The sequence below is a fragment of the Oncorhynchus clarkii genome, chromosome 19 (genome assembly GCF_045791955.1).
Source record: "Oncorhynchus clarkii lewisi isolate Uvic-CL-2024 chromosome 19, UVic_Ocla_1.0, whole genome shotgun sequence".
Classification (NCBI taxonomy): domain Eukaryota; kingdom Metazoa; phylum Chordata; class Actinopteri; order Salmoniformes; family Salmonidae; genus Oncorhynchus; species Oncorhynchus clarkii.
The window spans coordinates 19,153,890-19,181,821 of NC_092165.1; the positions used below are offsets into that span (position 1 = coordinate 19,153,890).

Below are 27,932 nucleotides of genomic sequence, written 5' to 3' on the forward strand. Positions count from 1 at the left end.
GACTTGGCCGCGATCCCAAATGCTGCGTAATTTGCACGCCGCCTTCCACCAGAGACACTTGGGTGAATTGTACCTTTCACGGATTGAAGATACATGTTCCGTTTTCAGGTGAGCAGTGTTTAGATTACCTCTGGCAATTTCTCTACACATTTTAGCCAGCGTTCCCTCAAGACGAGTTGAAATGTGGCCATTTTCTGGAGGATTTTGCCTTTTACTTATCGACTCCGTTGACAAAATTCCTCCGTGCGGCCTACCAAGCTTTCCCTGGCTAATTGTCCCCGGCACCTTGTCCCCGGCCTGGGTGTCCAGTGAACGGAGTATGGACATGGCTGTCGGGCTCAACATTTTACCTTAAAAGAAAAGTACTAAAGAATGCTGGATTTTTATTAGGAAATGTTCCAAGTTCGATACTATCGACGTGGATCCCGTGTGATGTACCCTAACTAGCTAGTTTGCGCAGCCTTCCACTGCTAACGTTAGCTAGCTTTTCTGGTTCGCTATTTTGTCTGGGAAACATTTGTCTTGATAGGTAATAAGATGGCTAGCTAAGTCGCTAGCTAGGTGGCTCATGTTTGACAGTACATTATAAGGTTCAGAAGTATAATTGCTATGCTTATTTTCTTTGAAATGGAAATACAGTGTATTGTTGACAAGTGAGTCGATTGATAAAGCCAAGGTGATTTGGATCACTCTGCCTGTGAAATGCTGGACTGTTCTTCTCCGATTTATCTTCTAAACTAACCTTAACATTTTCATAGACGTTAATGTCTTAACAGTAACGTTATATCTTTGGGCTAGTTACTTCAAAACTAGTGGCACCAATCAATCTAGTTGCAGAGGTAACTAGCTGGCAGCATTGACCTCCCCCATCCACGTGGGTTCACGAAATACTCACAATATTATATATATATATATAGGGTTCTAATCATTCGCTATCAAATTGAGGGAAATCTGTAATTTCGTTCCTATTGTACCCAGAGCCTCATCTGCGGATGAAGATTTTTGACATTTGTTGAAAAACAAAATTTTGCATGAGGAAAAACAACATTCTAGACTTAGTTCTTAAAATTTCTTGACCTCATCACCTCCCCTCCCTTCAACAACAATCAATATATTTTTTGTTGCTTCTCTTTCTCTCCCATAGCTCCTTTCTGTTATCCTTCCATATCTCTCTCATAACTTCTTTCTCCTATCCCTCTCATCCCTCCCTCCTTACTGTCTCTCATCCCTCCCTCCTTACTGTCTCTCATCCCTCCCTCCTTACTGTCTCTCATCCCTCCCTCCTTACTGTCTCTCATCCCTCCCTCCTTACTGTCTCTCATCCCTCCCTCCTTACTGTCTCTCATCCCTCCCTCCTTACTGTCTCTCATCCCTCCCTCCTTACTGTCTCTCACCCCTCCCTCCTTACTCTCTCTCACCCCTCCCTCCTTACTCTCTCTCACCCCTCCCTCCTTACTCTCTCTCACCCCTCCCTCCTTACTCTCTCTCACCCCTCCCTCCTTACTCTCTCTCATCTCTCTCTGTTCTCTCTCCCTCCAGTCCCTTGATGAAGATTGTACCCTGGAGAAGGAGGAGGGGCTGGTAGAAGAAGAAGATGAGATTGACCAGTTTAATGACGACACCTTCGGAGATGGGGCCATCGGTGAGTCACTTGCCCGTCTGTCACCAACTGACTGACAAAACACATTAAACTGAATAATATAACAAAATATTAATATTTTATACAACTAAAATGAAATAAATACTAGCAAACAGGGCCTGAAAAGTAACAAACTAAACTGAAAATAAAAAATAAAATGGACAAATCTAAAATAATAAACTTGGGCCATTGGATGTCCCCTTTAGCCTTGTGAGGGAAATGCCCTCTGTATAATTGCAAATACAACTCGCACACTTTACAGTTTTGGAAACATTTGAAGCGTAACTTTCAAATGAACATGGGGGAAAAAAATGCTTTTGCATTTGAAAGATTATTTCTCGCTGGTACTAAAGTTAAGTGCCAACGGTTTCTTAAAAGGCAAGCAAGGATTACGTTAAAACAAAGCGTCAGGATTGTGGTTCACATGGAGCATCTGAGCACCCACCCCCATGAGTTCTCGAAAGCTGTTTCGCCTAGGCTGAAGCTGCTTTTGAGAAACGGTCCCATAAAGAATAGAAAGTTCACGCACTGTAACGTTTTCTGTTTTGAAGGACTGTCTCAACTAAAACAAATGTCTGTTCTTTCGACCAATCGATGACATCAACTATGTGTAGGCTACTGAGCTTGTCTGATGTTTTGAGCACACTGATTAAATCATTTAGATACGCAAAGGAAGCGAACCTGTTCCCGACTCTCTCTCCCTCCTGCTGCGTCTGGCCTTCGCGGATTCTGCTGTTACGCTCCTAATAGGCTACACCAGGCATCGGCAGCCAATTCCATTTGGAGTGCCAATTTATCTTACCATTTCTACCGATCTGCGTGCCAGTTATGATTTTTATATGCACATTTTCATGGAACAGTTTAATTTATAATAAAGTTTTCATATCTCAGTCATTATGTGGTAAATCAAAATTCTAAAAGTAAATTCTATAGCCGTTGCAAACTATGTAAAAATATCCTACAAGAGCCAACAAATCAAAACATTGCAGCCAGCAGGTAGAGAATATTCTATAAATCCCAATGGTTAGGTATGGCCTGTCTGCCACAAACTTGAAACATTGTATCAACTATTAATAACTTGGGTCTCTTGAAGCTGGCATGAGCAAACATGCAACAATGCATAAAATATTCTGTACCCTCACTTTCCTGCTCCAGACAGACATAGCTGTAGGCTGTTTTGTGCAGGGGATAAGAAGTAATCAGGTAGGCCTATTTTATGATTTCCACCAGATCAGAGCATGACATTTTATTCCCCCTTTCATGCTGAGTGGCTATCAAAAGGAGAGAGCTGGGGAACTATTGTCATTCTCAATGGATGTAAAAACAGACTGTTTACTTGCTGTTTGAAGTGAAGAGAAAATTGCTTTGAAGTTCAACAGTGGTGGTGAGTTAAGACAATCAGAAATGTTATCAGATCTCCAAATGGGCACATTTATAGGCCTACATTTATGCACAGGCTAGGGAGCCTGGGCCTACTTCTATGAATAATCAGGTGCGCGTCCTTACTGAACATTGACAGGAGCGCTACAAACAAATGACAATGTATACATTAACAACTCCTAAATGGAATGAAACAAACCAACTTGTTCCTCACAAGTGTAGCCTAGATTGTTTTGCAGACTGCACAATGTGACCACTTCTACAATGAGAATGGTAAAAGATTGTAATAATAATGTATTGAATGCATTAACATATATTACCGTAACCAAACAAACATTGTAGATTAGAATTATGGGAATTCATGGAAAATCTACAAATGGTGGTACTGGTGTGCCATCCCCACGGCTTCCGAAATACATTTGTCCACTGAGACAGGTGTGAATCAGAAAGGTGTCTCGTGCCATAAAAAAAAGATATACAGTACCAGTCAAAAGTTTGGACACTGTTAGAATTGCGTCAATTCGAATCTGGTATCAGGATAAATATGACAATGAGTCACCGATTGTATACTATGTATTTTTTATTAGCTAAGCAATAAGTGGTAAATGCAATTTTCGTATATTTTCCCACCTCGCAGGGCAAACAGAGAACTGACAAGATGTATGTAAACAGTATTCTTATACTGTGATAGGCCAACAGACGGGTTGGGACAATGTCTATCACAGTAGAGACTGGGCCTGGTTTAGACTCACCCAGCCTATTATTGATTGTTGTCGTACGCGTGTACGTACCAGCCCCCGGGCGCTCCAGTTGATAGATGTAACTTGCTGTGAAGAATATCTATGCGCTCATGCTCGATACCGTTATCTCGCACCTGGCTCCTGTTATCTAACAAAAGACCGCTTGTTCTCGCAACCCCACGCTCTGAATGTGCCCCCTCCCAACTCATTGCACAGTTCCTGTCTTCATGCTACTCTGTATTTTTCCATCATGAGAAAGGCCCATGGCCCTGAAACTGTTAACAATGTTTCAAGTCAGCTATGTTGCATAACACATACATACATCCACACAAGCCAACAGCAGATAATATTAAATCACATATATGGTAACAGGCTATAGTGCATAACACAGAATCCTCATAACACCTACTCATTCAAGGGTTTTTATTTTATTTTTACATTGTCGAATAATAGCGAATACATCAAAACTATGACATAACAGATGTTAAAATGGCGCCGACAGATAGGGCTGCTGTGCTTCTAGCTCTTAGGAAACTTTGCAGTATTTAGTTTTTTTTGTGTCATTTCTTACATTATTAGGCCAGAATTGTTTTGTGCTATTACATACAGCTGTGAAGAACTTTTGGATAACAGTGTGGCTGTAACTCACCAGCATTACGACCAGGAATGTCTCTAATCGGGTCCTTTGTTCACACCCCAACGGGTAATTGAAATGATTCCAGAGGCTGACCCAAAACACTGCCTGTGGAGGAGAGGTACTCGGAGTGGACTTCTAGTCCGGCTCAGGATGCGTGCACACCGACCACCGCTTCCAAGTATATTACTCACTAATGTTCAGTCTCTGGATAATGAAGTTAACGAGCTCAGGGCGAGGATTTCCTTCCAGAGAGACATCAAGGATGGTAACATCCTCTGTTTCCTCTGAGTCCTACAGCCAGTTGGGTTGTCAGTTCATCGTGCAGACAGGAATAAATATTGCTCCGGGAAGGAGGACGGGTTTATATGTTTCATGATTAACTACTCATGGTGTGATTGTGATAACAACATACAGGAACTCAAGTCCTTTTGTTCTCCCGGCCAAGAATACCTCACAATCAAATGCTGACTGCTATTGACTATTCAACGCTGGTCTGACCAATCAGAATCCACGCTTCAAAATTGTTTTGATCACGTGGACTGGGAATATGTTCAGTGTAGCCTCCGAGAATAACATTGACGAATGCACGGCCACGTGACTGAGTTCATCAGAAAGTGTATAGGGGATGTTGTACCCACTGTGACTATTAAAACCTACCCTAACCAGAAACCATGAGTAGATGGCAGCATTCGTGCGAACCATCACATTTATACATGGCAAGGTGACTGGTAATATGGCCGAATACAAACAGCATAGTTATTCCCGCCGTAGGCAATCAAACAAGCGACATGTGAGTGTAGAGACAAAGTTGAGTCACAATTCAATGGCTCAGATACGAGACGTATGTGGCAGGGTCGACAGATTTTCACCAACTACAAAGGGAAAACCAGCCACGTTGTGGACACCGTCTTCCTTTCTTCGCCTGCTTTGACGATAACACACTGCCACCGATGCGGCCCGCTACCATGGACTGTGGGCTCCTTCTCCGTGGCAGTCGTGAGTACCACATTTAAGCGTGTTAACCCTCGCAAGGCTTCCGGCCCAGTCCTCAGAGCATGCGCAGACCAGCTGGCTGGAGTGTTTACGGACATATTCAATCTCCTTATCCCAGTCTGCTTCAAGTTGGCCACCATTGTTCCTGTACCCAAGAAAACAAAAGTAACTGAACTAAATGATTACCGTCCCGTAGCACGCACTCCTGTCATCATGAAGTGCTTTGAGAGGCTAGTCAAGGATCATATCACATCCACCTTACCTTCCACCCTAGATCCACATCAAGTTGCTTACCGCCCTAATAGATCCACAGACAACGCAATCACACTGCCCTATCCCATCTGGACAAGAGGAATACCAATGTAAGAATGCTGTTCATTGACGAAAGCTCAGCATTCAATGCCATAGTACCCTCCAAGCTCATCATTAAGCTTGAGGCCCTGGGTCTGTCCCCACCCTGTGCAACTGGGTCCTGGACTTCCTGATGGGTTGTCCCCCCAGGTGGTGAAGGTAGGAAACACCTCCACTTCGCTTATCCTCAACACCGGGGCCGCACAAGGGTGCGTGCACAGCCCCCTCCTGTACTCCCTGTTAACCCATCACTGCGTGGCCATGCACGCCTCCAACTCAATCATCAAGTTTGCAGATGACACAACCGTAGTAGGCCTGATTACAAACAATGATGAGACAGCCTACAGGGAGGAGGTGAGGGCCCTGGGAGTATGGTGCCAGGAAAATAACCTCTCACCCAACGTCAATAAAACAAAGAACTTCAGGAAACAGCAGATGGAGCACCCCCCGAGCCACATTGACGGGACTGCAGTGGAGAAGGTGGAAAGCTTCAACTTGCTCTGTGAACACATCACTGACAAACTGAAATGGTCCACCAACCCAGTGTAGTGAAGAAGGCGCAACAGCGCCTTTTCACCTGAAACCCTGAAACCTTTACAGATGCACAATTGAGAGCATTCTGTCAGGCTGTATCACCGCCTGGTATGGCAACTGCACTGCACACAACCGTAGGGCTCTCCATAGCGTGGTGTGGTCTGTTAAATAGCCATCACTAGCACATTAGAGGCTGCTGCCCTATATACAGTGGGGAGAACGAAAGTATTTGATACACTTCCGATTTTGCAGGTTTTCCCTACTTACAAAGTATGTAGAGGTCTGTAATTTTTTATCATAGGTACACTTCAACTGTGAAGAGACGGAATCTAAAACAAAAATCCAGAAAATCACATTGTATGATTTAAGTAATTAATTTGGATTTTATTGCATGATATAAGTATTTGATCACCTACCAACCAGTAAGATTTCCAGCTCTCACAGACCTGTTAGTTTTTATTTAATAAGTCCTCCTGTTATCCACTCATTACCTGTATTAACTCCACCTGTTTGAACTTGTTACCTGTATAAAAGACACCTGTCCACACACTCAATCAAACAGACTCCAACCTCTCCACATTGGCCAAGACCAGAGAGCTGTGTAAGGACATCAGGGTTCAATTGTAGACCTGCACAAGATTGGGATGGGCTACAGGACAATAGGCAAGCAGCTTGGTGAGAAGGCAACAGCTGTTGGCACAATTATTAGAAAATGGAAGAAGTTCAAGATGATGGTCAATCATCCTCGGTCTGGGGCTCCATGCAAGATCTCACCTTGTGTGGCCTCAATGATCATGAGGAAGGTGAGGGATCAGCTCAGAACTACACGGCAGGACCTGGTCAATGACCTGAAGAGAGCTGGGACCACAGTCTCAAAGAAAACCATTAGTAACACACTACGCCGTCATGGATTAAAATCCTGCAGCTCACGCAAGGTCCCCCTGCTCAAGCCAGCACATGTCCAGGCCCGTCTGAAGTTTGCCAATGACCATCTGGATGATCCAGAGGAGGAATGGGAGAAGGTCATGTGGTCTGATGAGACACAAATAGAGCTTTTTTTTTTAAACTCCACTCGCCGTGTTTGGAGGAAGAAGAAGGATGAGTACAACCCCAAGAACACCATCCCAACCGTGAAGCCTGGAGGTGGAAACATCATTCTTTGGCGATGCTTTTCTGCAAAGGGGACAGGACGACTGCACCGTATTGAGGGAGGATGGATGGGGCCATGTATCGTGAGATCTTGGCCAACAACCTCCTTCCCTCAGTAAGAGCATTGAAGATGGGTTGTGGCTTGGTCTTCCAGCATGACAACGACCAGAAACACACAGCCAAGGCAACTGAGTGGCTCCATAAGAAGCATCTCAAGGTCCTGGAGTGGCCTAGCCAGTCTCCAGACCTGAACCCAATAGAAAATATTTGGAGGGAGCTGAAAGTCCGTTTTGCCCAGTGTATGTCAACTTCCGACTTCAACTGCATATTGGTCATGACTCCCGAGTGGCGTACAATGGGATTGCCTTGTAGTTCTCCAGCTGTATCCTCTGAAAGCGAGCGAGGTTCAAGGGGAGGGGGCAAAGGATGGGCCGCAGAGCTGCACACAGAAGACAGACCTAGCCCATGGGGGGACCCCACCCCTCCACACTGGGTAGCACAGAGCAACACATTTTGGGGGCATTGCACTAATAGTGGTGCTGACTAGGGAAACGTTCCTGCTGTTCTATTCTGTTAGTGCCAGTCTGCATGTTCAAACTAAAACAATGTAACTAAGAATGACATCTTAATGCTTTCGTTAATTAAATAATGGTAAAAAATACTCTTTCAAAATGCCTATATTTAATTAGTTATGGATCCATAACAAATTACTATGGGAATAAATCACTGAATTACAGAAATATTGGAACAAAGTTGTTTAATGAAGGTAAACAAATGGTTGCTTACTGGAAAATACTATTTCAAACACAGTCACGTTGTACAATGCCATTATGCCTATTAGCAGGTAGCTGGACAATAGACTTGCCTACAAGGAGGGTGGAGGGAGAATTATATCGTCAAATGTATTTCTTAGTTAGGTTGGCTGTATCACAACCGGCCGTGATTGGTTGCAATTTCAGTTTAATCCACCATAAAAAGTAGACCTCATTAGGAAGAGGGTCTGGGCACCCCTGGTCTAACCTATTCTACTATATTTAACATTGCTCGCCCAACTATTTCTATATTCTTAATTCCTTTACTTTAGATTTGTGTGTGGTGTGAAATTTAGATATTACTGCACTGTTGGAGCTAGAAACAAGCATTTTGCTACACCTGCAATAACATCTGCTAAACACGTATATTTGGCATATACATTTGATTTTGATTTATGGAATTATGTAGTAACCATAAAAGTGTTCAACAAATCAAAATATATTTGAGATTCTTCAAAGTAGCCACCTTTTGCCTTGATGACAACTTTGCACACTAGGCATTCTCTCAACCAGCTGCTTGAGGTAGTTACCTGGAATGAATTTAAATTAACAGGTGTGACTTGTTAAAAGTTAATTTGTGAATTTTCTTTCCTCAATGCGTTTGAGCCAATCAGTTGTGTTGTGACAAGGTGGGGGTATACAGAGAAAGCCCTATTTGGTAGAACACCAAGTCCATATTATGGCAAGAACTGCTCAAATAAGCAGAGAAATGACAGTCCATCATTATTTTAAGACATGAAGGTCAGTCAATCTGGAAAATGTCAAGAACTGCAGTCTCAAAAAGCATCAAACGCTATGAAGAAACTGTCTCTCATGAGGACCACCACAGGAAAGGAAGACCCAGAGTTACCTCTGCTGCAGAGGATAAGGTCATTAGATTTAACAGCCTTAGAAATTGCAGGCCAAATAAATGCTTCAGAATTGAAGTTACAGGCACATCTCAACATCAACTGTTCATAGGAGACTGCGTGAAACAGGCCTTCATGGCCGAATTGCTGCAAAGAAACCACTACTAAAGACACCTTGGGCCAAGAAACACGAACAATGGACACTAGACCGGTGGAAATCTGTCCTTTGGTCTGTTGTCCAAATTTTTGGTTCCAACCGCTGTGTCTTTGTAAGATGCAGATTAGGTGAATGGATGATCTCTGCATGAGTGCTTCCCACCGTGAAAGGAGGTGTGATGGTGTGGGTGTGCTTTGCTGGTGACACTCAGTGATTTATTTATAATTCAAAGGCTCACTTTAACCAGCATGGCTTCCACAGCATTCTGCAGTGATACGCCATCCCTTCTGGTCTGCGCTTAGTGGGACGATCATTTGTTTTTCAACAGGACAATGACCCAACACACTTCCAGGCTGTGTAAGGGCTATTTGACCAAGAAGGAGAGGGATGGAGTGCTGCATCAGATGATCTGGCCTCCATAATCACCTGACCTCAACCCAATTGAGATGGTTTGGGATGAGTTAGACTGCAGAGTGAAGGAAAAGCAGCCAACAAGTGCTCAGCATATGTGGGAACTCCTTCAAGACTGTTGGAAAAGCAGTCCAGGTGAAGCTTGTTGAGAGAATGCCAGGAGTATGCAAAGCTTTCTTCAAGGCAAATAGTGGCTACTTTGAAGACTCTCAAATATAAACATGTTTTGTTTAACTGTTTTTTTGTTTGTTGTTTACAACATATGTGTTATTTTGTAGTTTTGATGTCTTTACTATTCTACAATAGAGTAAAGGGGGAAAACCCCTTGAATGAGTAGGTGTCCAAACCTTTGACTGGTACTGTATATTTTAGACTGCTCAACTACAAGAAATCTTGGTTGACCAACAGCCTATCGACTAAATGGGGTCAGCTCTACTGTTTTGAGACACATGGTTAGCTTAGCTATAGCATGTCGTTTGGTGGCATACTAAGAGCATGAAAGACTGAGCCAACCACAAACTCTTCTTGTTCTGAATGATAAAGGCACAGAAGGCGATACCATCTACTGAAGCACCTCCGCAACGTTTTTGTGTTCTCGCCAGCAGATACAAGCTCCTTTGTCGGCGACTCTTTCGTCCGCGCCCATGTGTGCGCGATTGGCACTAAACGGCTGCTGGGTTTTTTCATATGATTCTGTGCGTTCGATTGGACACCTAGTCCACTGCACAATTGTGTAGGTTATTGCGCAACACCCAACATTATTTTCCTTTCCATTATTCATGACGTTTAGAATGACGACAAATGAGTCGTCTAGTGGGCTTAAAAAAATATATATCAGGTCATGAAAGTTTTTGTCCTAGATTTATTGTTAGACCCAATGTGTATCTCCTTTTAATGTCAGTTAATACATGGTGGGCAGTCGAATTGTGAATGTGACTTTATTAAATTTGAATAATGTGACAAACCTGATGGTGAGAGCCCAGTAACAAATTGACTGTTGTAGTCCCCTTAAACATCAGCTGTTACATTATCTCTAAAATCACGATGTCTCCATTTCTATAATTGTGTCTTTTGAAAAATTGAAATGTCCAAATGTCAGCCTTTGACCAGAATTGTTTTCCTGCATGAACGGTTGTATTTTCAAAACTGATCAAAATATGCTATGTTTTTACTATACATACATACATAATTTGCCCATATGAACTTATTTTAGGCCATATAAAGTACAGCTATACATGACTTGAATGGAAAGCATCAAACGGATGCATTGTTTCACATTTTCTTCATAAACTACTCAGGAACAGGCAATAGGCTACAGCATGTAGTACATTCCACAAAAGCATAATTTACACTATGCAAATCTGCACTGCACACACTATATCCAACATATATCCAAGCCTTTTCTGCATACAATACACGCAGGGTATTCAAGTCTGTTTCTGCTTTAGCTAGCTTCAATGCTGTGGTCATGGTAAAATCTCTGTCGTGCCAAATTAGCCAATGACAAAGGAATTGCCTAAAGCAGAGAAACACTGGCACCGTAGGTTAATTATAACCTGGGGCGGCAGGGTAGCCTAGTGGTTAGATGACAAAGGAATTGCTGACAAGGTACAAAGAACAGGCAGTTAACCCACTGTTCCCAGGCCGTCATTGAAAATAAGAATTTGTTCTTAACTGACTTGCCTGGTTAAATAAAGGTAAAAATAAAAAAAATAAAAAAAAAATAAGTATCGGCCTTTACCTCATCGCTAATGTTAACGTTCACAGTTAATATCCCCCATTTGTCAGTCAGTCTTTATTACTTAGATGGATGACACCTGTGATAATGGAATGATGTATTACCTCCTACAGACGATGACTGGCAGGAGGAGCACAAGCGGCTAGCCGAGCTCGAAGAACAAAAGAACGATGGACTCGGAGGTTTAGGTCTAGGGACACTAGGGATGGGGGGAATGGGAGGAGGAAACGCCTCCACTGTTCACCTTCCTCCTCCCGCCAGTCGCGTCCCCCATCCGTCTTCCCTCCCACCACCACATCACTCCCTCTCTTCGATGCCCCCTCCGGGCCTGGAGGAGAGGGGGGGAGGCGACCTAGCCGAGTCCCTAGCCATGTTGATTCTCGGGGCGGACCCGGCCATCGCCAGTGTGGGTGGTCCAGCCGGGCCTGATGACCGATCCACTGGTCTCCCTTCCATTCCCCAGCAGCATCACCACCCCTCCCAGCTCCCTCCCCACCACCAGCTGACCCCGTCTGGGCTACCCCCCGGCCCACCGCACCTCTCCCTGCTTAGCTACCAGCAGCATCAGCACCTTCTACGACGAGGGGCGGCCCCCATGCAACAGGTGAGACAGTCTAGTATGTTATACTGTAGTAATGCTGCAGATCATTGTATCTTGTGCAGTGGTTCTCAAACCTCTCCTGGGTACCCCCAGCCGTTCCATGTATTTGATCTATGCCAGTGTTAGGCACACCTGACTCAACTTGTCAACTAAATAGCAAACTCTTGACTAGGTGAATAAGGTGAGCTGGTTCAGAGATACAACATCATTTTGAAATGTCTGGGGGTCGCCAAGGAGAGGTTTGAGAACCACTGATCTAGTATTCTGTAGCTCTAAATGCTGCAGAACAACATTATAGTTTCCTTCTCCAAAACCTATCAGCTCGTTCAATGAGGGACGATTATTATGCATCACTAGGGGAGCGGTGCCTTCTGACACTCTTTCTCTTCCTCTGCCTCTTTCTTTCAGATGAACTCTCACAATATCTGGGAGAACAACTTGGGATTCGGGCCTGTGAGCATCACCCCTGGACTAATCACTCAAATGGAGGTAAACCTGCCTGCTTTGAAACGGGCTATAATTGATGATGTACTTCCTGAATTTGTCAAATAAGAACACTGCTTTTCGGTTAAGTTGTAACGTTGTGCCTTGCTGAATGTGGCCCAGTACTTTACATGAAAAACAACATACAGTGGGGCAAAAAAGTATTCAGTCAGCCACCAATTGTGCAAGTTCTTCCACTTAAAAAGATGAGAGGCCTGTAATTTTCATCATAGGTACACTTCAACTATGACAGACAAAATGAGGGGAAAAAAATCCAGAAAATCACATTGTAGGATTTTTTATGAATTTATTGGCAAATTATGGTGGAAAATAAATATTTGGTCAAACTTTTGTTATCTCAACACTTTGTTATATACCCTTTGTTGGCAATGGCAGATCTCCTCTAGAACAGTGTTGCTGGGCAATTTTTTTCTCTCCAGAAAATCACATTGTAGGATTTTTAATGAATTTATTTGCAAATTATGGTGGAAAATAAGTATTTGGTCACCTACAAACAAGCAAGATTTCTGGCTCTCACAGACCTGTAACTTCTTCTTTAAGAGGCTCCTCTGTCCTCCACTCGTTACCAGTATTAATGGCACCTGTTTGAACTTGTTATCAGTATAAAAGACACCTGTCCACAACCTCAAACAGTCACACTCCAAACTCCACTATGGCCAAGGACAAAGAGCTGTCAAAGGACACCAGAAACAAAATTGTAGACCTGCACCAGGCTGGGAAGACTGAATCTGCAATAGGTAAGCAGCTTGGTTTGAAGAAATCAACTGTGGGAGCAATTATTAGGAAATGGAAGACATACAAGACCACTGATAATCTCCCTCGATCTGGGGCTCCACACAAGATCTCACCCCGTGGGGTCAAAATGATCACAAGAACGGTGAGCAAAAATCCTGGAACCACACGGGGGGACCTAGTGAATGACCTGCAGAGAGCTGGGACCAAAGTAACAAAGCCTACCATCAGTAACACACTACGCCGCTAGGGACTCAAATCCTGCAGTGCCAGACGTGTCCCCCTGCGTAAGCCAGTACATATCCAGGCCCGTCTGAAGTTTGCTAGAGAGCATTTGGATGATCCAGAAGAAGATTGGGAGAATGTCATATGGTCAGATGAAACCAAAATATATTAACTTTAAACTTAACTCGCCATGTTTGGAGGACAAAGAATGCTGAGTTGCATCCAAAGAACACCATACCTACTGTGAAGCATGGGGGTGGAAACATCATGCTTTGGGGCTGTTTTTTTGCAAAGGGACCAGGACGACTGATTCGTGTAAAGGAAAGAATGAGTGGGGCCATGTATCGTGAGATTTTGAGTGAAAACCTCCTTCCACCAGCAAGGGCATTTAAGATGAAACGTGGCTGGGTCTTTCAGCATGACAATGATCCCAAACACACCGCCCGGGCAACGAAGGAGTGGCTTCGTAAGAAGCATTTCAAGGTCCTGGAGTGGCCTAGCCAGTCTCAACCCCATAGAAAATCTTAAAAGTCTGTGTTTCCCAGCAACAGCCCCAAAACATCACTGCTCTAGAGAAGATCTACATGGAGGAAAAATACCAGCAACAGTGTGTGAAAACCTTGTGAAGACTTAGAGAAAATGTTTGACCTCTGTCATTGCCAACAAAGGGTATATAACAAAGTATTGAGAAATGTTTGTTATTGACCAAATACTTATTTTCCACCATCATTAAAAATCCTACAATGTGATTTTCTGGATTTTTTTTTCTAATTTTGTCTGTCATAGTTGAAGTGTACCTATGATGAAAATTACAGGACAGTACAATTGGTGGACTTTACTGTTGGCGCATTTGCCCTCTGAATGACTTAACAGATCTTGTTTAAACTAATTGTATTAATTATTGATTGTAGACTCCAAAGGTTAAACTCCGTTTCTTCTTTCCAGGACAGTCCACTTATGTCTATCATCAAAGAAGTGGGGCTGCCCAATCGGCCTCCGTCAATGATGAGCGAGGATGGGCGGGACTTGTCGGAAAGGGCCCCCCCGCCTCGCTCGTCCTCTCCCGTGATTGGTAGCCCACCAGTGAGGGCTGTGCCTATCGGGACTCCGCCCAAGCAACCGATGAGTCATGCTATGAATCATCATCATCATCAGCAGGTCAGTGGGAGAATTCTGCCCTCCCACTTATATTTTAAATAGTAATTTGTGTAATTTTGCCTATTTCTTGTGAACTGTGTATGCCCTTGTCAGTGTAGTTTTGTATAACATAGCATTATTCTGCAGAAGTAACTACGGTTAATAGTAACTACTGTTCAAACTTACAGTTAATGGGCCACATCTGGCCCCCGAGTCACTACGTTAGCCCATGGGCCTGGAGTTTGAAACCACTGTATTAGACTATTAGTAACTGCTTGGTGTTATCCTCCTGTTTCTGCCTCTACTCTCTTCCTATCTGTTGCAAAGCTGGAGTTAACCCTCTCTCTGTGTACAGTTATAGGCTAATGAGTTGTATTGAAACCCTCTCGCTCTCTCTCCTGTGTGTGTTGCAGATCCACCACCCCACTGCCGTTCATGTGCGAGCCCCGGTCCACCACCAACACCGCTACCCCCCTTCCTTCCCTGAGCGCATCTCTCCCAACACCCTCTTAAACATCGCTGTGAGTCCTACCTCTCCGGCCTTCCCTTACTTTATTAGGTGGGACATGTGAAGTTGTGGAATGTAAAGTAATGTTTTTATTTTGTTGTGGTGTTTTTGACCAATTGTTGAATGAGTGTTGACTTCTCATGGTCAGTTACTTCCGTGAGGGTGGATATATAAACACAAAATATTGATTATTCCATAGCAGCTAGCTTGGTTAGCTCACTGCAGATGCAGTTTCCAGGTCAGTGTTGGTTCTGAGTTGGGTTCTCTCTCTCTGTTAGAACTCTCCTCTGTGTCGTCCTCCGTTCCCGGCCGGCGTGGGCCCCGTTCTGTCCCAGATCCAACGCGCCCAGATGCTCAACTCTCAGGTGAGACTCAACCAGTGGCAACCTGTCATTCAGGTCAGGTGGGGCAGAGTTTAGCATGTTATTTTGGCATTAATATGTGTCACATATCAGTTTACAAACAATGTAAAAATATATATTTTTATAAAAAGTAATTGAGTTAATAAAGCTGCGTACAAACATGGTCTCTTTTTTTGCTTTCTTGAGTAAGGCAACACCAAAATGCAGGTGTTTCAGCATAACTTGGTGCTTGCTGTGGTGGGGCAGCCAGCGGAAAATACGGAGCATAGGGGTTGGTAATGTTCTCTAGTTGCTCTGTGATTGGCTCAGTGTTCTGTCACTCATGGGGACACTACTACAAAATCAATGGGGAGAGCTCGAAAATTCAAGGCGCTTGGGTGCTGCCATAGTTACATTAGAATGTGCCCATCCAAGAAGGTTCAAGGTCATTGGCCACAGATAAAATTACGTTATATCTACAGTAGCTTTGATTGGACTGATCATGTCAACAACATACTTTCAAAATCTTAGCTATTAAGCTAGCAGTCATCATGAATCAAGTCGACAATCTACTGTCAAATCCTTTTCAATCCTTGTCATATGAAGAGAAATTGTAGATAAAACGTATCGGTGCTCAACGACCATTGGACATAAACATTACACAACAAGTTGGAAATTCAACAAAGAGTGGCTTGTAAGGAATCGGTGGCTAACTGCAAGCATTGCAAAGCAATCATTAGCCTGCTATTCAGTGGAGTGGATGTGTTGTCAAAGTCTGGGTTTAAGGGTCTCTTTTCCAACCTTCAAAGGATAAACATTCAACATTGGCCATGCTGTCAATTCAACATGACTTCTGCCGCTTTCAAAACAACTGGAAACTCGGAACAGGGAACAATCTGACTTCAGTGAGTTAACGACAACTGGGAACTCTGGGGAGAAAACGACCTCCGACTGGGAAAATAAATTTTGAGCGGTCATCCAACTCAGAATTCCAAGTCGGGAACTCGGCCTCTTTCTAGAGCTCCGACCTGAAGATCACTAACGTCATGATTCAACCTTGTTTTTTTCCGAGTTCTCAGTTGTCTCGAAAGCACCATGAATCCAGAGAATGCCAGACTTTGGTGACAAAATTTGCCCCCCAAGGACCGCCGTGCCACCTTCCAGTTCAAGTGAGCACAGAACAACAAGGTGAGTCCAAAAATGTATTGTATGCTGCTGCATAAATGATATAATATGCCAGGGAGATGTGTACTGTAGTTAAGAAAGTAATACTAAGTGTATGTTAGTAGCCCATGTGCCTCACCCTAATAATTTGGTCCCTTTTCCCCCTCATAATTTAGCCTACTGTTCTGACTTGCTGGGGCACATGTAGCCCTGATGTAGCCTTGAGCCTGTTTCATTGTAAATATATTGTAAATGCTTTCATTGTCTGCTTCTATGCCTCCTTTATCCTGTGGTTCTGACTTGGTGTACAGGGAGAATATTGTAAGAAATGCCCATGTTCTGAATTCTGTTACTATACGTTTCTGAACAAATGGTTATAATCGACTATGTCCGTCCTAGCTCGCTCATTTGTATTAATCGAAATTACGGATTGCCTCTTATTCGCTCGTCGTCCCCTTATGCCACAGTTTGTACATCTCAATTGTCATTAGAAACCACATTTGTTTTAAGCAATTCAGCCATATCAGCTTTGTTTTATTTTAAAGTAAATAAATGAGACTGAACCAACTTTCGCTGCAAGACAAGGCTCCACTGATAGCCAGGTGTAACAGTTATAAAGCTGTCAAACACCTTATGTAGGTTCTATCAGTTTTGGACACCGTCTGTCAACGTTATAGTCCATTGAATGTGTAGTGGATATGCTGGTATGCATCTAAAAACTATTTTTTGAGTTTGTCCCACCAAGATTACACGCTACAAATCGTCACTGGACTCAGCGCTCACCTGTGTTCTCATCCGTACACCTGAATGCACTCGCCTTGAGCCGTCTCACTCACAAATTTGGCCACCTGGGTGTATTCATTCGTAAGTGCACACCGTACCAAAAGGTGTTGCAACGTATTGGCTAATGAACTCTGGGTAGTGTTCTATGCTTTGTGTGCATGTGGGGTGGTGGTGAGAGATATCCGGTTGGCTTGTTGCGCTGTGTTTCATCTGAAATGTGTCCCAAATATGTTCTATCCCATTAGATCAGACTGCTGTAAAATTTAATTTTGGTGGTTTTATGCTTCTGTAACACTTCTGTTTTGTCTTAATGTTTCAGAATGTATTTATTTTGTATTGCTATTAACTTTTGATGTGGTTTTTGCTGTTATTTTTTCCCATGTAATACTTCTGCTTATTTAAGTCTTGTTAAAAAAATCAATAAACGTATTGTTTAAAATAAATAAAAATCTATAAGGTAATTTAGTCCCTCCCTGTTCAGACCTTTTGCTTCTGATTGATGCGTAGGGAATACACCGCATGCTCACTCCTTATGAACAAAAATGATTCACATGTGCAACATACCTATGAACGTCTATACATACTATTTGGAATGTGTGTTTGCATAAACACACGAGGGAACATTTTGTCTGAAGACATCCTTGAATAGTACACACCTCTCACTCTCTTGGTTCGTGCAGGTGACTGTGACCCTCAGACCAATTGGCAGTAATCCCAGAATGTTGCTCTGGGATCCTTCTCAGTTTCAAGGTCCTAACTTTGAGAGGAGCCTCGTCAGTCGCATGCAGGAACCAACGTTAATAATGAGTAATGTAAATCATGCTTATATAACTTGTTTGTGGAGAAGTATATAAGGACTGAAAGGGAACCCCTCCTTTTCAGAATTTTCATCAAGCTTGGATTGTTCTTCCCTGGACGTGACGATAATAAAATGGATTCATTTACATTGAGTTCGAGTCCTTAAATTTCCACGACACACATTCAATGCTAGCCTCCCTTCCTTTCCTCTAAAATATATATATTTTTTTCTTTCCTTCTCCCCCTCTCAGGTTGCTGGCTTCCCCAGGGGCTGTCAGGGTCCCCCGTTGCTGCCTGGTGGCGGAGGCTTCAGGCCCTTCTTCGGCCAGCCCCCTCCCCACAGGATGGGTCCCCACCCCGGCGGGCCCCCTCCCAACCACAACCACGTCCCTTGTCCCATCATCCGGCACAACACCACGCACCTGCACCCCCAGCACCGCCGCATGCTCACCCAGAGGATGCAGAGTAGAGGAGGGTATGTAGATTGAAGTGTGTGTGTGTATAAATAATTTGAGTTGTCCCAGCATCCGCATGTCTTCTCCATATCTATCCACTGTGCTGTTGCCAGAAACTGCCTCACGAATTTCCTTGAATTGCTAATGCTTTACGTTCAGCTAACCTGCAGCTGTGGAGCCTCTTTCTCACTTTGCCTCCCCTATCGTCTTTCTCCCCAGTGAGCGTGGTGGGCGTGTTGGGGACTGGCGGAGCAGGGACCCCTACAGTAACTTGATGAGCCAGAGGGAGAAGGAGTGGGTGGCCAAGATCCAGATGATGCAGCTGCAGAGCACTGATCCATACCTGGATGACTACTACTACCAGGTCAGTACAGCCAAGTCAATGGAAAAAGCCATGGCCCTGTTCATTAGGTACGAAACGGAACAAAATGGACTGAAATAGGGAGTGAGTAGTTGGTCCTAAAAGAAACGCCTGTTTTTTAGTTTTCTTGTGCAAAATCTTTTAACGTTTTTTTTCTTCTGCGTACCCTAATGAACATTACCCCGGATTGTATTCACTAGGTGCAAAGGAACCAATGCAATAGTCTCCAAAGTGCAAACACTGCCCATTTGGTACACCAGGCGGTATGCCAAGCGCTATTTAACTGCGCAAGAAAATTGATTGATATCGGGAATGGCTACCTGGACTTGGTCCAATTAACGCTCGTCATTTTCCGCTGCAAAATGTTTTGCTACGGTGTTCCCTAATAAACATGACCCAGATCAGTGCAGGGTTATGTGCAGGAGGGCGTGACGTTCTGAACAATATAAAGAAATGTCAGTTATAAACCTGACGCAACCTCTTGCAAAGATGCATGTCGGCTTTACACAGTCTGTTTATATCTGAACTATCCATCACCTTCTGTCCTACTGACCAACCTAGAATGAGATGAAATAGAAATGTAATTCATTGAGCTTACACGAGTCCTTACGTTGTTTCTATCTGATCGTTACCAGGCTAGACAGACCAATTCAGAATGGGATAAGGAGGGAGCATGTCATAAACAAGGTCATAATGTCCACCAGGGATACAGCTGTTCTAGTCCTGTCCTTCAGATCCTTTATTAGTTCCACTTGGCGGTCTACCTCAATCTAATCCCTGTTCACCTGCTTCTAGGGACCGATAGGTCTTGCTGTCCTTTGACCTTTGTTGTCAAAGCTCCACCTTTTAATGTAATTATCCTGATACATTTTTATATGATTAGGAAACTTTTATTTTCAGTAGTTGTCCCTGTGTATGGTGGATTAGATGCAGAAATATGTAAATAAATGGATGCCAATGTTGTGTTTCCTGGCAGAATTACTTTGAGAAGTTGGAGAAGAGGCAGGAGCGAGACAGAGACGGCGTGAGGAAGGAGCACACCACCAAACTCATCACCCCCCAGGTGGCCAAGCTGGAACACACCTACAGACCAGGTAACGCATGAATGATTATTATAAAACTAGGATGATACATGATCAATTATGAAATCCAGACCTGAGTTCAAATAATGTTTGGCACACTACCTGGTGTACCAAATGGGCAGGGTTTGCACTTTGGGGACTATTGCGCTGGTGCCTAAATAGGCCAGGTTTGCCCTTTTGGGACTATAGCATGGGTTCCTTTGCACCAGGCAAGCCCAAACAAGTATTAAAATGAGAACCAATACTATTTAACCGAGATCTACCCCCCCCCCCCCCCCCACAGTGCAGTTTGCAGGCTCGCTGGGTAAGCTAACTGTGTCCAGCGTCAACAACCCCAGGAAGATGATCGACACGGTGGTGACTAGTCGCACTGATGACGAGGTACGTACTACACACACACCACAATCTCTCCAGACTCCTGTGTCTCATGAGTCCTGCCATTCTATCTCCTGCTGTTATTGTCTCTGACGTATGTTCCCCGTTCCTTATCATGCTCTGTTATTATTATATTGCTTTTGTCTCGCTACTCCAGATGTTACTGTCAGTTGTTTGGTCTATCCTTCCTGCATTGATATGGAGACAGGACAACATTAATAATTTTCAGGAACTTGTTGGTTCCTTTTTTCTGGGCTCCGTTATTTACTTAACAAATAAGAAATAATCTAAATGTGCACTTATAAATCATAACAATTTTAATCAAAATACAGCTCTCGACAGAAGTCTAAGATCAAACACCCAACTGATGTGTCTCCTGAGTTCTGCTAAATAGGAAAAGTCCAAGTTGCTTTTAATATGCTTGCAGTCAACCCCTAGTGATGTAACTGCCTAGGTCAATACCTTCTACTCATGAGACCAAGCCCATGCATATTACGTTTTACAAACTTGCAGGAGAGACACTAGTTCCAGTGCTTTCTAAGGGCTCAGCAGTACTTTTCCAATCCCCAAGTTGCTTTATAGTGGTATGTCTGACTAGTCTAATCTCTTTCACTTCCCTGCAGAGTTCTGTCTCGATGAATCTCTTTTGGCCTTGAGGCGCTTTCTCACAGACATCCTGTTTTTACTGCAATAACACACATCTCTCAGACCGTTTCTTATAGAGACTAAAAAATAATTGTGGAACAATATTAAACCTTATAGTGTGTCTGTGTTAATCTGTAGTCTAGGACCCTATAAATGTAGTGGGGGGAGCCCTTCCCCTTCTATTAATACAACATAAGCATAATAAATTATTATAATACATCATACATTTGGTGCAGCCCCTATCATGACCCAAAGTTTACCCCATCAAACTTACCCATAATAACAGTTTTATTTTAGTAGGTATTGTAGTACAGTGGTACTGGGTATTGTAGTACAGTGGGGGTGCGAGTGCTCAGACAGAAAATCACTTCGGCCCGCAGCTCAAAACCGCGGAGGCGTTTTCCCTCTGGGTAGCCAACGGATGTCGGTGTGAAGCAGTAGCTGCTGGAACTCAGTCCCACTGTCATCACAGAGCCTTTCAAAACAAGTTGGTGATTCGGAGGCCTGGACTGGATAGAGGGAATCACTTTCACTGCCTTTAAAAAAAAATCATAATGGAACTCGGGACTCATTTTCTTGCTGGCCAATGCCTCCATCTGAATGATAGTGATTCCATTCAACGTCCGGGTTTACTTTATGTGGGCAATTGATCCTTTCATTCTCCCAGTCATCGATGCCGCACCATCCGTGCACACACGAACAAAGGATTTCCCATCCAGATTGTGTTCTGAGGAAAAAGCTGTCAATAACGTGAAACACATCTTCCCCTGTCGTTCTCCCCGTTAAGCTTCTCACTGGACCGAATGTGTCTCAGTATCGCATAAAATGCAATCAACTGTGTTTAAAAACTGACATCCGTCCATTCGTCTAACTGCAGCTCAAATGAACTGAAATGGAACTTTCCCACCACTTGGATCAATAATATCAACGCCCGTGTCGTCGATTGTACAGCACACCGTGATATTTGACAATGGTACAGTCTTCAGTGCATCAGCTGCTGTCTTATCAGTCATAGTTTCAGTGAGGATAACAGCAGCAGGCAAAATGAACTCCTCAGCTATAGTGAATGGCTTTTTTTTGACTTGGCCACAAGTAGCGACATAGCATATGAAGCCTCCAATGCTTTGATTGACACTAGTCACATTCTTTAGTTTCTCTCGACTTCCCAGGAGGTGAAACCAAAGAGGACATACTGTTCATGAAATTGATGTTACTTTGATCTTTCTTTCTTTTTTCCACTGGTTCACTTGAGCTGGCGCTAGTGCTGCTACTGCTGCTTGAAACGGTGCGTTTCAGCCATGAATCCATAACTAGTTTCTACTCAAAGCTAGCTGTTAGCTGAAATGGTGAGCCACTAGTGGGGAGCAGAGGGTCACGTGCATTTGGGCGTGAGCAGAGGATAAACAGGCGGACAGAGGCCAGGGAGACCGAGCAATGCACACCGAAACTAAAGTTTGAAAAAAAGTAGTCCTATAAATATAAAATTAACTGGAGATTTCACCCTAGTGACCTCAGTAAATGTTTTCCTGTCTATTAAGATTGAAATATATATATTCGGCAATATTTATTTTTTTGCACATTTTGTAAAAATATCCTACAAACCCCCGGGGACTGCCCGCCTACCCCCCGGTTGGGAAACACTGCGGTAGTACAGTATTCTACTCCTCTAACCGCTCCCTCTATCCCACGCAGGAGAAGAGAGAGAAACAGGTGTGGAATAAGAGACGGCAGATCCTCTACACTGTGGAGAAGGTAAAGAGAACGAAGGGGGAGGATTACTTTGTTGTCTCTACAGCTCTGTGGTTGCATTCATTTGTATTACCTTGATTTTCTTTTTTACTTCTTCTGCCTGTTTTTAACTCTGCAGTGCTCTCACTCTTAACATGTATTATATCTGTATACACTCCATTATCTCTTTGTAACCATCTTGTGTTGGTGCCTTCTTGCGTAGCTAGCTAGCAGTAACTATGTGCCTAAACATTGGTGTTGCCTATTCAATTATTGGGAGCATATATATTGTTCAATATCTTTATTCATTTATTCAATTTTTTCACATTTGTAACCATTTACTACCATCTACTCATTATCTATGAAACTCTGCACTATTACCACGCATCCCGATAAAACACCCGTGAGAGCTTGGCACACTGGGGACCCGAACATGATCTCCCTCCCCCTCTCTCTTTCTCCATCAGATGTACAGTCTGCTGCTGGAGGTGCAGGACTTTGAGAAGCGCTTCATGCAGACGCCGGAGGAGCAGAGGGAGGCCCTGCTGGAGCAGCACAAAACCCACACGCTGCAGCTCTACAGCTCCCTCAAGGAGAAGGAGTGGGACGACAGGTGAGATGTAGGGATGGAGAGGAGAGGATGGGGGAGGAGGGAGAGGACAAGACCCACACTCTACAGCTCCCTCGAGGAGAAGGAGTGGGACGACAGGTGAGATGGAGGGATGGGGTAAGTGAGGGGGAGGAGGGAGAGGACAAGACCCACACTCTACAGCTCCCTCAAGGAGAAGGAGTGGGACGACAGGTGAGATGGAGGGATGGAGAGGATGGGGTAAGTGAGGGGGAGGAGGGAGAGGACAAGACCCACACTCTACAGCTCCCTTGAGGAGAAGGAGTGGGAAGACAGGTGAGGTGGGGGGATGGAGAGGAGAGGATGGGGTAAGTGAGGGGGAAGAGGGAGAGGACAAGACCCACACTCTACAGCTCCCTCAAGGAGAAGGAGTGGGACGACGGGTGAGATGGAGGGATGGAGAGGAGAGGAGAGGATGGGGTAAGTGAGGGGGAGGAGGGAGAGGACAAGACCCACACTCTACAGCTCCCTCAAGGAGAATGAGTGGGACGACGGGTGAGATGGAGGGATGGAGAGGAGAGGATGGGGTAAGTGGGGAGAGGGGGATAGGGAGAGGAGGGGAGAGGACAAGACCCACACTCTACAGCTCCCTCAAGGGGAAGGAGTGGGAAGACAGGTGAGATGGAGGGATGGAGAGGAGAGGATGGGGTAAGTGGGGAGAGGGGGATAGGGAGAGGAGGGGAGAGGACAAGACCCACACTCTACAGCTCCCTCAAGGGGAAGGAGTGGGAAGACAGGTGAGGGGGGGATGGAGAGGATGGGGTAAGTGAGGGGGAGGAGGGAGAGGACAAGACCCACACTCTACAGCTCCCTCAAGGAGAATGAGTGGGACGACGGGTGAGATGGAGGGATGGAGAGGAGAGGATGGGGTAAGTGGGGAGAGGGGGAGAGGGGAGAGGAGGGGAGAGGACAAGACCCACACTCTACAGCTCCCTCAAGGGGAAGGAGTGGGAAGACAGGTGAGGGGGGGATGGAGAGGATGGGGTAAGTGAGGGGGAGGAGGGAGAGGACAAGACCCACACTCTACAGCTCACTCAAGGAGAAGGAGTGGGACGACAGGTGAGGTGGAGGGATGGAGAGGAGAGGATGGGGTAAGTGAGGGGGAGGAGGGAGAGGACAAGACCCACACTCTACAGCTCCCTCAAGGGGAAGGAGTGGGACGACAAGGTGAGCAAGGTCCAACGGTAACCTTTTTTTGGTCACTGGCCCAGTCGGCCAAAAATCTGTTGGCCCCAGACTTGGGGTAGTTCAAATGCATTAAGATCCTGCAAGGCCTATAGGTTGGCATGCTTTCTCTCTATATTCAGCTACATATTGTTATTATAGTTTGAAAAAGCTGTGTAATATAATTTAGCCAATGTGACTCATTACATTTGTATTAGTTGCAATAATTGTTGTTTCTAAAATATGTCATTTTGAGAGAATATTTTTTTTGTACATTTTCAAAATCGTCAGCTTCCCCTTTAAGAACGAGTCCCAGAAAATAGATATCTGGCTCCAGTAGGCCGGTCAAGATGAATGCTAGGTGTGTTTTTGTGGCTTTCTTTTTTCAAGTCTATCAACAGTAGCCAGCAAGTAGGTTCACTATTGAAGGTTTACTTTTTGTAAATCACTTTTCTTAAAATAAATCAAGCGCAGCGAGTGGATTGACGAGCGCTTCTTTTTGCTCTGGACAGCCCGCGTGTGCTGTGTGACGGCATCAACTCATATTCTGCTCAAGCAGTTGTGACTTGCGGGGGTGTGGTGGTCCTTGAATGAACGGCCAATCATTTTGCGTGTGGTTTTCGACAGTAGACTGCGACAGAGCATGTAAATGTTGAACTGGAACGCAGAAATACGCCGAGGAGTTGATGAGATCCACTGGGCCGACACACATTTTATTAATTTTTTTACTGGCAGCGGGCCGTCGTTAACGTCGGCGCCTGGGTGAGGGAGGGAGAGGAGGGGAACGTGGGTCCCTGAATTACAAATGGACTCCGGGCTCCCCCTCCCGAGACACTTGTGTAGATCTGAAGGGTTGTGATAGGTGGAAGAAATATGGTGGAAATGACTATTGCTTATACCGATCCCACCCTTTCAGATCAACATGAGTGCCTAGGGTGAAGGGGCTAGGGAACAATTTGGAATTAGGGGGAGGGAGTAGAGGAAGGGGTGAACATGACCTCCCCATACCCTCCTGCTTCACCACTCCCTCAGCCAACCGGCTGTCACTAATGTTCAATGTTTAACTTTCAAGTAGTCCCCCCCCCCCCCCCCCTAATTGTCCCTGAAAAGCTTTTGCTTCCCCCTGTCACTAATATTCACCGCAGACTCACTCGCCTCTTCTCCTCCATCTGTCCCCACATCCTGCAGGGTGAGTGACGAGCAGTGTCTGTTGATCATGTCGGTGCGTAAGGGAAAGCGCCTCGTCTCCAGGCTTATCCCTTTCCTGCCTCCGCTGCAGGCCGCCACCGTTGTCATGGGGATTGCCCGGAACCTGCCAGCCCTGGCCAAGAAAGACAAACAGGACCAGGTAGAGAGGCACACATACACACAAAGTTGGTTAGCGTCAGGTCTTTATTGCAAAAAAACAATGTTCTCTATGAGAAACTCAAGCCCACACACAGAGACGCACGCACACACATGCATACAATTTAATGCTCATAAGTGGTCTATAATTGCTCTCCCCCAGGTGCTGTGCTGGTTGGTGGAGCCAATTGCCGTGGTGATCTCATCCCTATCTAGCGCCTCCCTCACAGATTTGCTGCAGGAGCTGCAAGGCAGCGAGGGTCAACTGTCCAGAGTGTTACAAAATAAGGTACCTGCACTTACCTGCTGTTAGAATGATGCAAAATAGTGCACCTTACCTTCCTCTGTCCAGCAGTGATATTGGTTCAGGTTCAATGGCGATAGATAAGGCCATGATGGCATTGATGTTATGAAGTCAGTGGGCTCACTTTTCCTGTCCCCGTCTCTCCTTTTCTACCATCTCTTTCTTTTTCTCTCCCATCCTCCCAGTTTGGTGTGACACTGCTTTACCTGATCCTGAGTGAAGGAGAGCGAATGCAGAGCTCCAACCCCACCTGTCAACTCATGGATGACAATCGATGGTGAGCACAGCCCGCCTCTTACTAGTCAGAAAAATTTGTGTTTTGTGATTGGCAACATTTAGAATGGCGGTTAGATGTTTACATTCATCAATATTAGCTAGTATTGTTTCCATCAGAAGCTAATGAAATAAGGTACCAGGAATGGCTAGTGATGCATGGTCGATGTCTCCACCTAGCGGCAGGTTCTGGAAACACACACAGCATCGACAAAACTATACATATTTTGTTTGATGTTGAAAACACTGTTTATTGTGGTTGAAGTCTAACTCTCCACCTTGTCTGTGTCCTTTCGCCTCTTGCTTTCCTTCGCTCTCGCAGGACAGAGTTGGTGTTCTCTGTGACCAGGGAGCTGCTCAACGTGCCCTCCTCGTCCCTGTCCCCTCCTCTCTTCACCCCTCCCAACCTGCTCTCTCTCTTCTCGCGCTACGTCGACCGACAGAGGCTGGAGCTGCTGCAGGAGAAGTTACAGTGAGTACAGTCTCTCGTGTCCTTGGCCCAATTTAAATTCTCCCTGAAGTGTGCTGTTCCTAGCTCCCCTTCAATGATTTGAAAAGCATGGATGGTAGACAAGTTCACATGCACAATGCCTTGGCGCTTTTTGAGTACATTGTGTTAAGGTGCTGAGGGTTGTGAGTTCGCATCCCAGTCAGAGGTGGAATTTCCAATCTGTCACACACTTCAGGGTGACCTAGGGCTGCAGTTAGCCTGTGGTTAAGAGCATTGTGCCAGTAACCTAAAGGTACCTGGTTCGAATCCCTGAGCCGACTAGGGGGACAATCTGTTGACGTGCCCTCGAGCAAGTTAAATCGCTTGGGAGAAGAACGTCTTCTAAATTACTCAAATATAGAATGGGAGGAATTCAATTTAGTACACACACGTTCTTCTTTGCCCACTGGACATTTACTTTGGCCTCCCATCTGTTCACTACTTTCTCACAATAAACCCTCCTTCCTTTTCTCTTTCTCAGGATCTCCGCATTGTCCAGGTAGAGGTGACTACAGACATCAAGAGAACCTCAGTTGAAGCGTGTGTGCGCACACTATTGTACGCAGGGGAGTAGGCTGTCTACTAGGGTTGATAACTGATTTTAATCCAGCAGAATCTCTTGTCATTTTTTTTTCTTTGTGTCCATTAGGTGTGTATGGGGATGCGCGTGAGTGAGCGATGAAACAGAACACAAATCTGCTTTTTATATTCTTGTTAATGTTGATGCTTGTGATAAAACATCAAATTAAAAGTATTTCTATTGTATACAACCGGTTTGTGCTGGTTTGTTTCACTCTTCATCTCATTTGTTAATGACTAGCAACCAACAAGGGTCGTGGGTTCGATTCCCGCAAAGGCTACATGAAAATGTGTGCACTCACTCTACTGTAAATAGAAGGGT

The 27,932-nt window shown here is 44.6% G+C and overlaps 1 protein-coding gene across 1 annotated transcript; it reads left to right on the forward strand.

Moving 5' to 3' along the window:
* LOC139374904 (protein PAT1 homolog 1-like) lies at positions 1 to 27,796 on the forward strand. Its single transcript, XM_071116123.1, has 18 exons — positions 1 to 108; positions 1,540 to 1,642; positions 11,503 to 11,993; positions 12,399 to 12,479; positions 14,397 to 14,609; positions 15,002 to 15,109; positions 15,375 to 15,461; positions 18,434 to 18,657; positions 18,857 to 19,001; positions 19,975 to 20,092; positions 20,364 to 20,461; positions 22,793 to 22,852; positions 23,296 to 23,441; positions 25,809 to 25,968; positions 26,128 to 26,253; positions 26,454 to 26,545; positions 26,864 to 27,013; positions 27,513 to 27,796. The coding sequence occupies exons 1-18, from the start codon at positions 94 to 96 to the stop codon at positions 27,532 to 27,534; spliced, it is 2,439 nt and encodes an 812-aa protein (XP_070972224.1). The 5' UTR covers positions 1 to 93; the 3' UTR covers positions 27,535 to 27,796.
* The last annotated feature ends 136 nt before the right edge of the window (positions 27,797 to 27,932 follow it).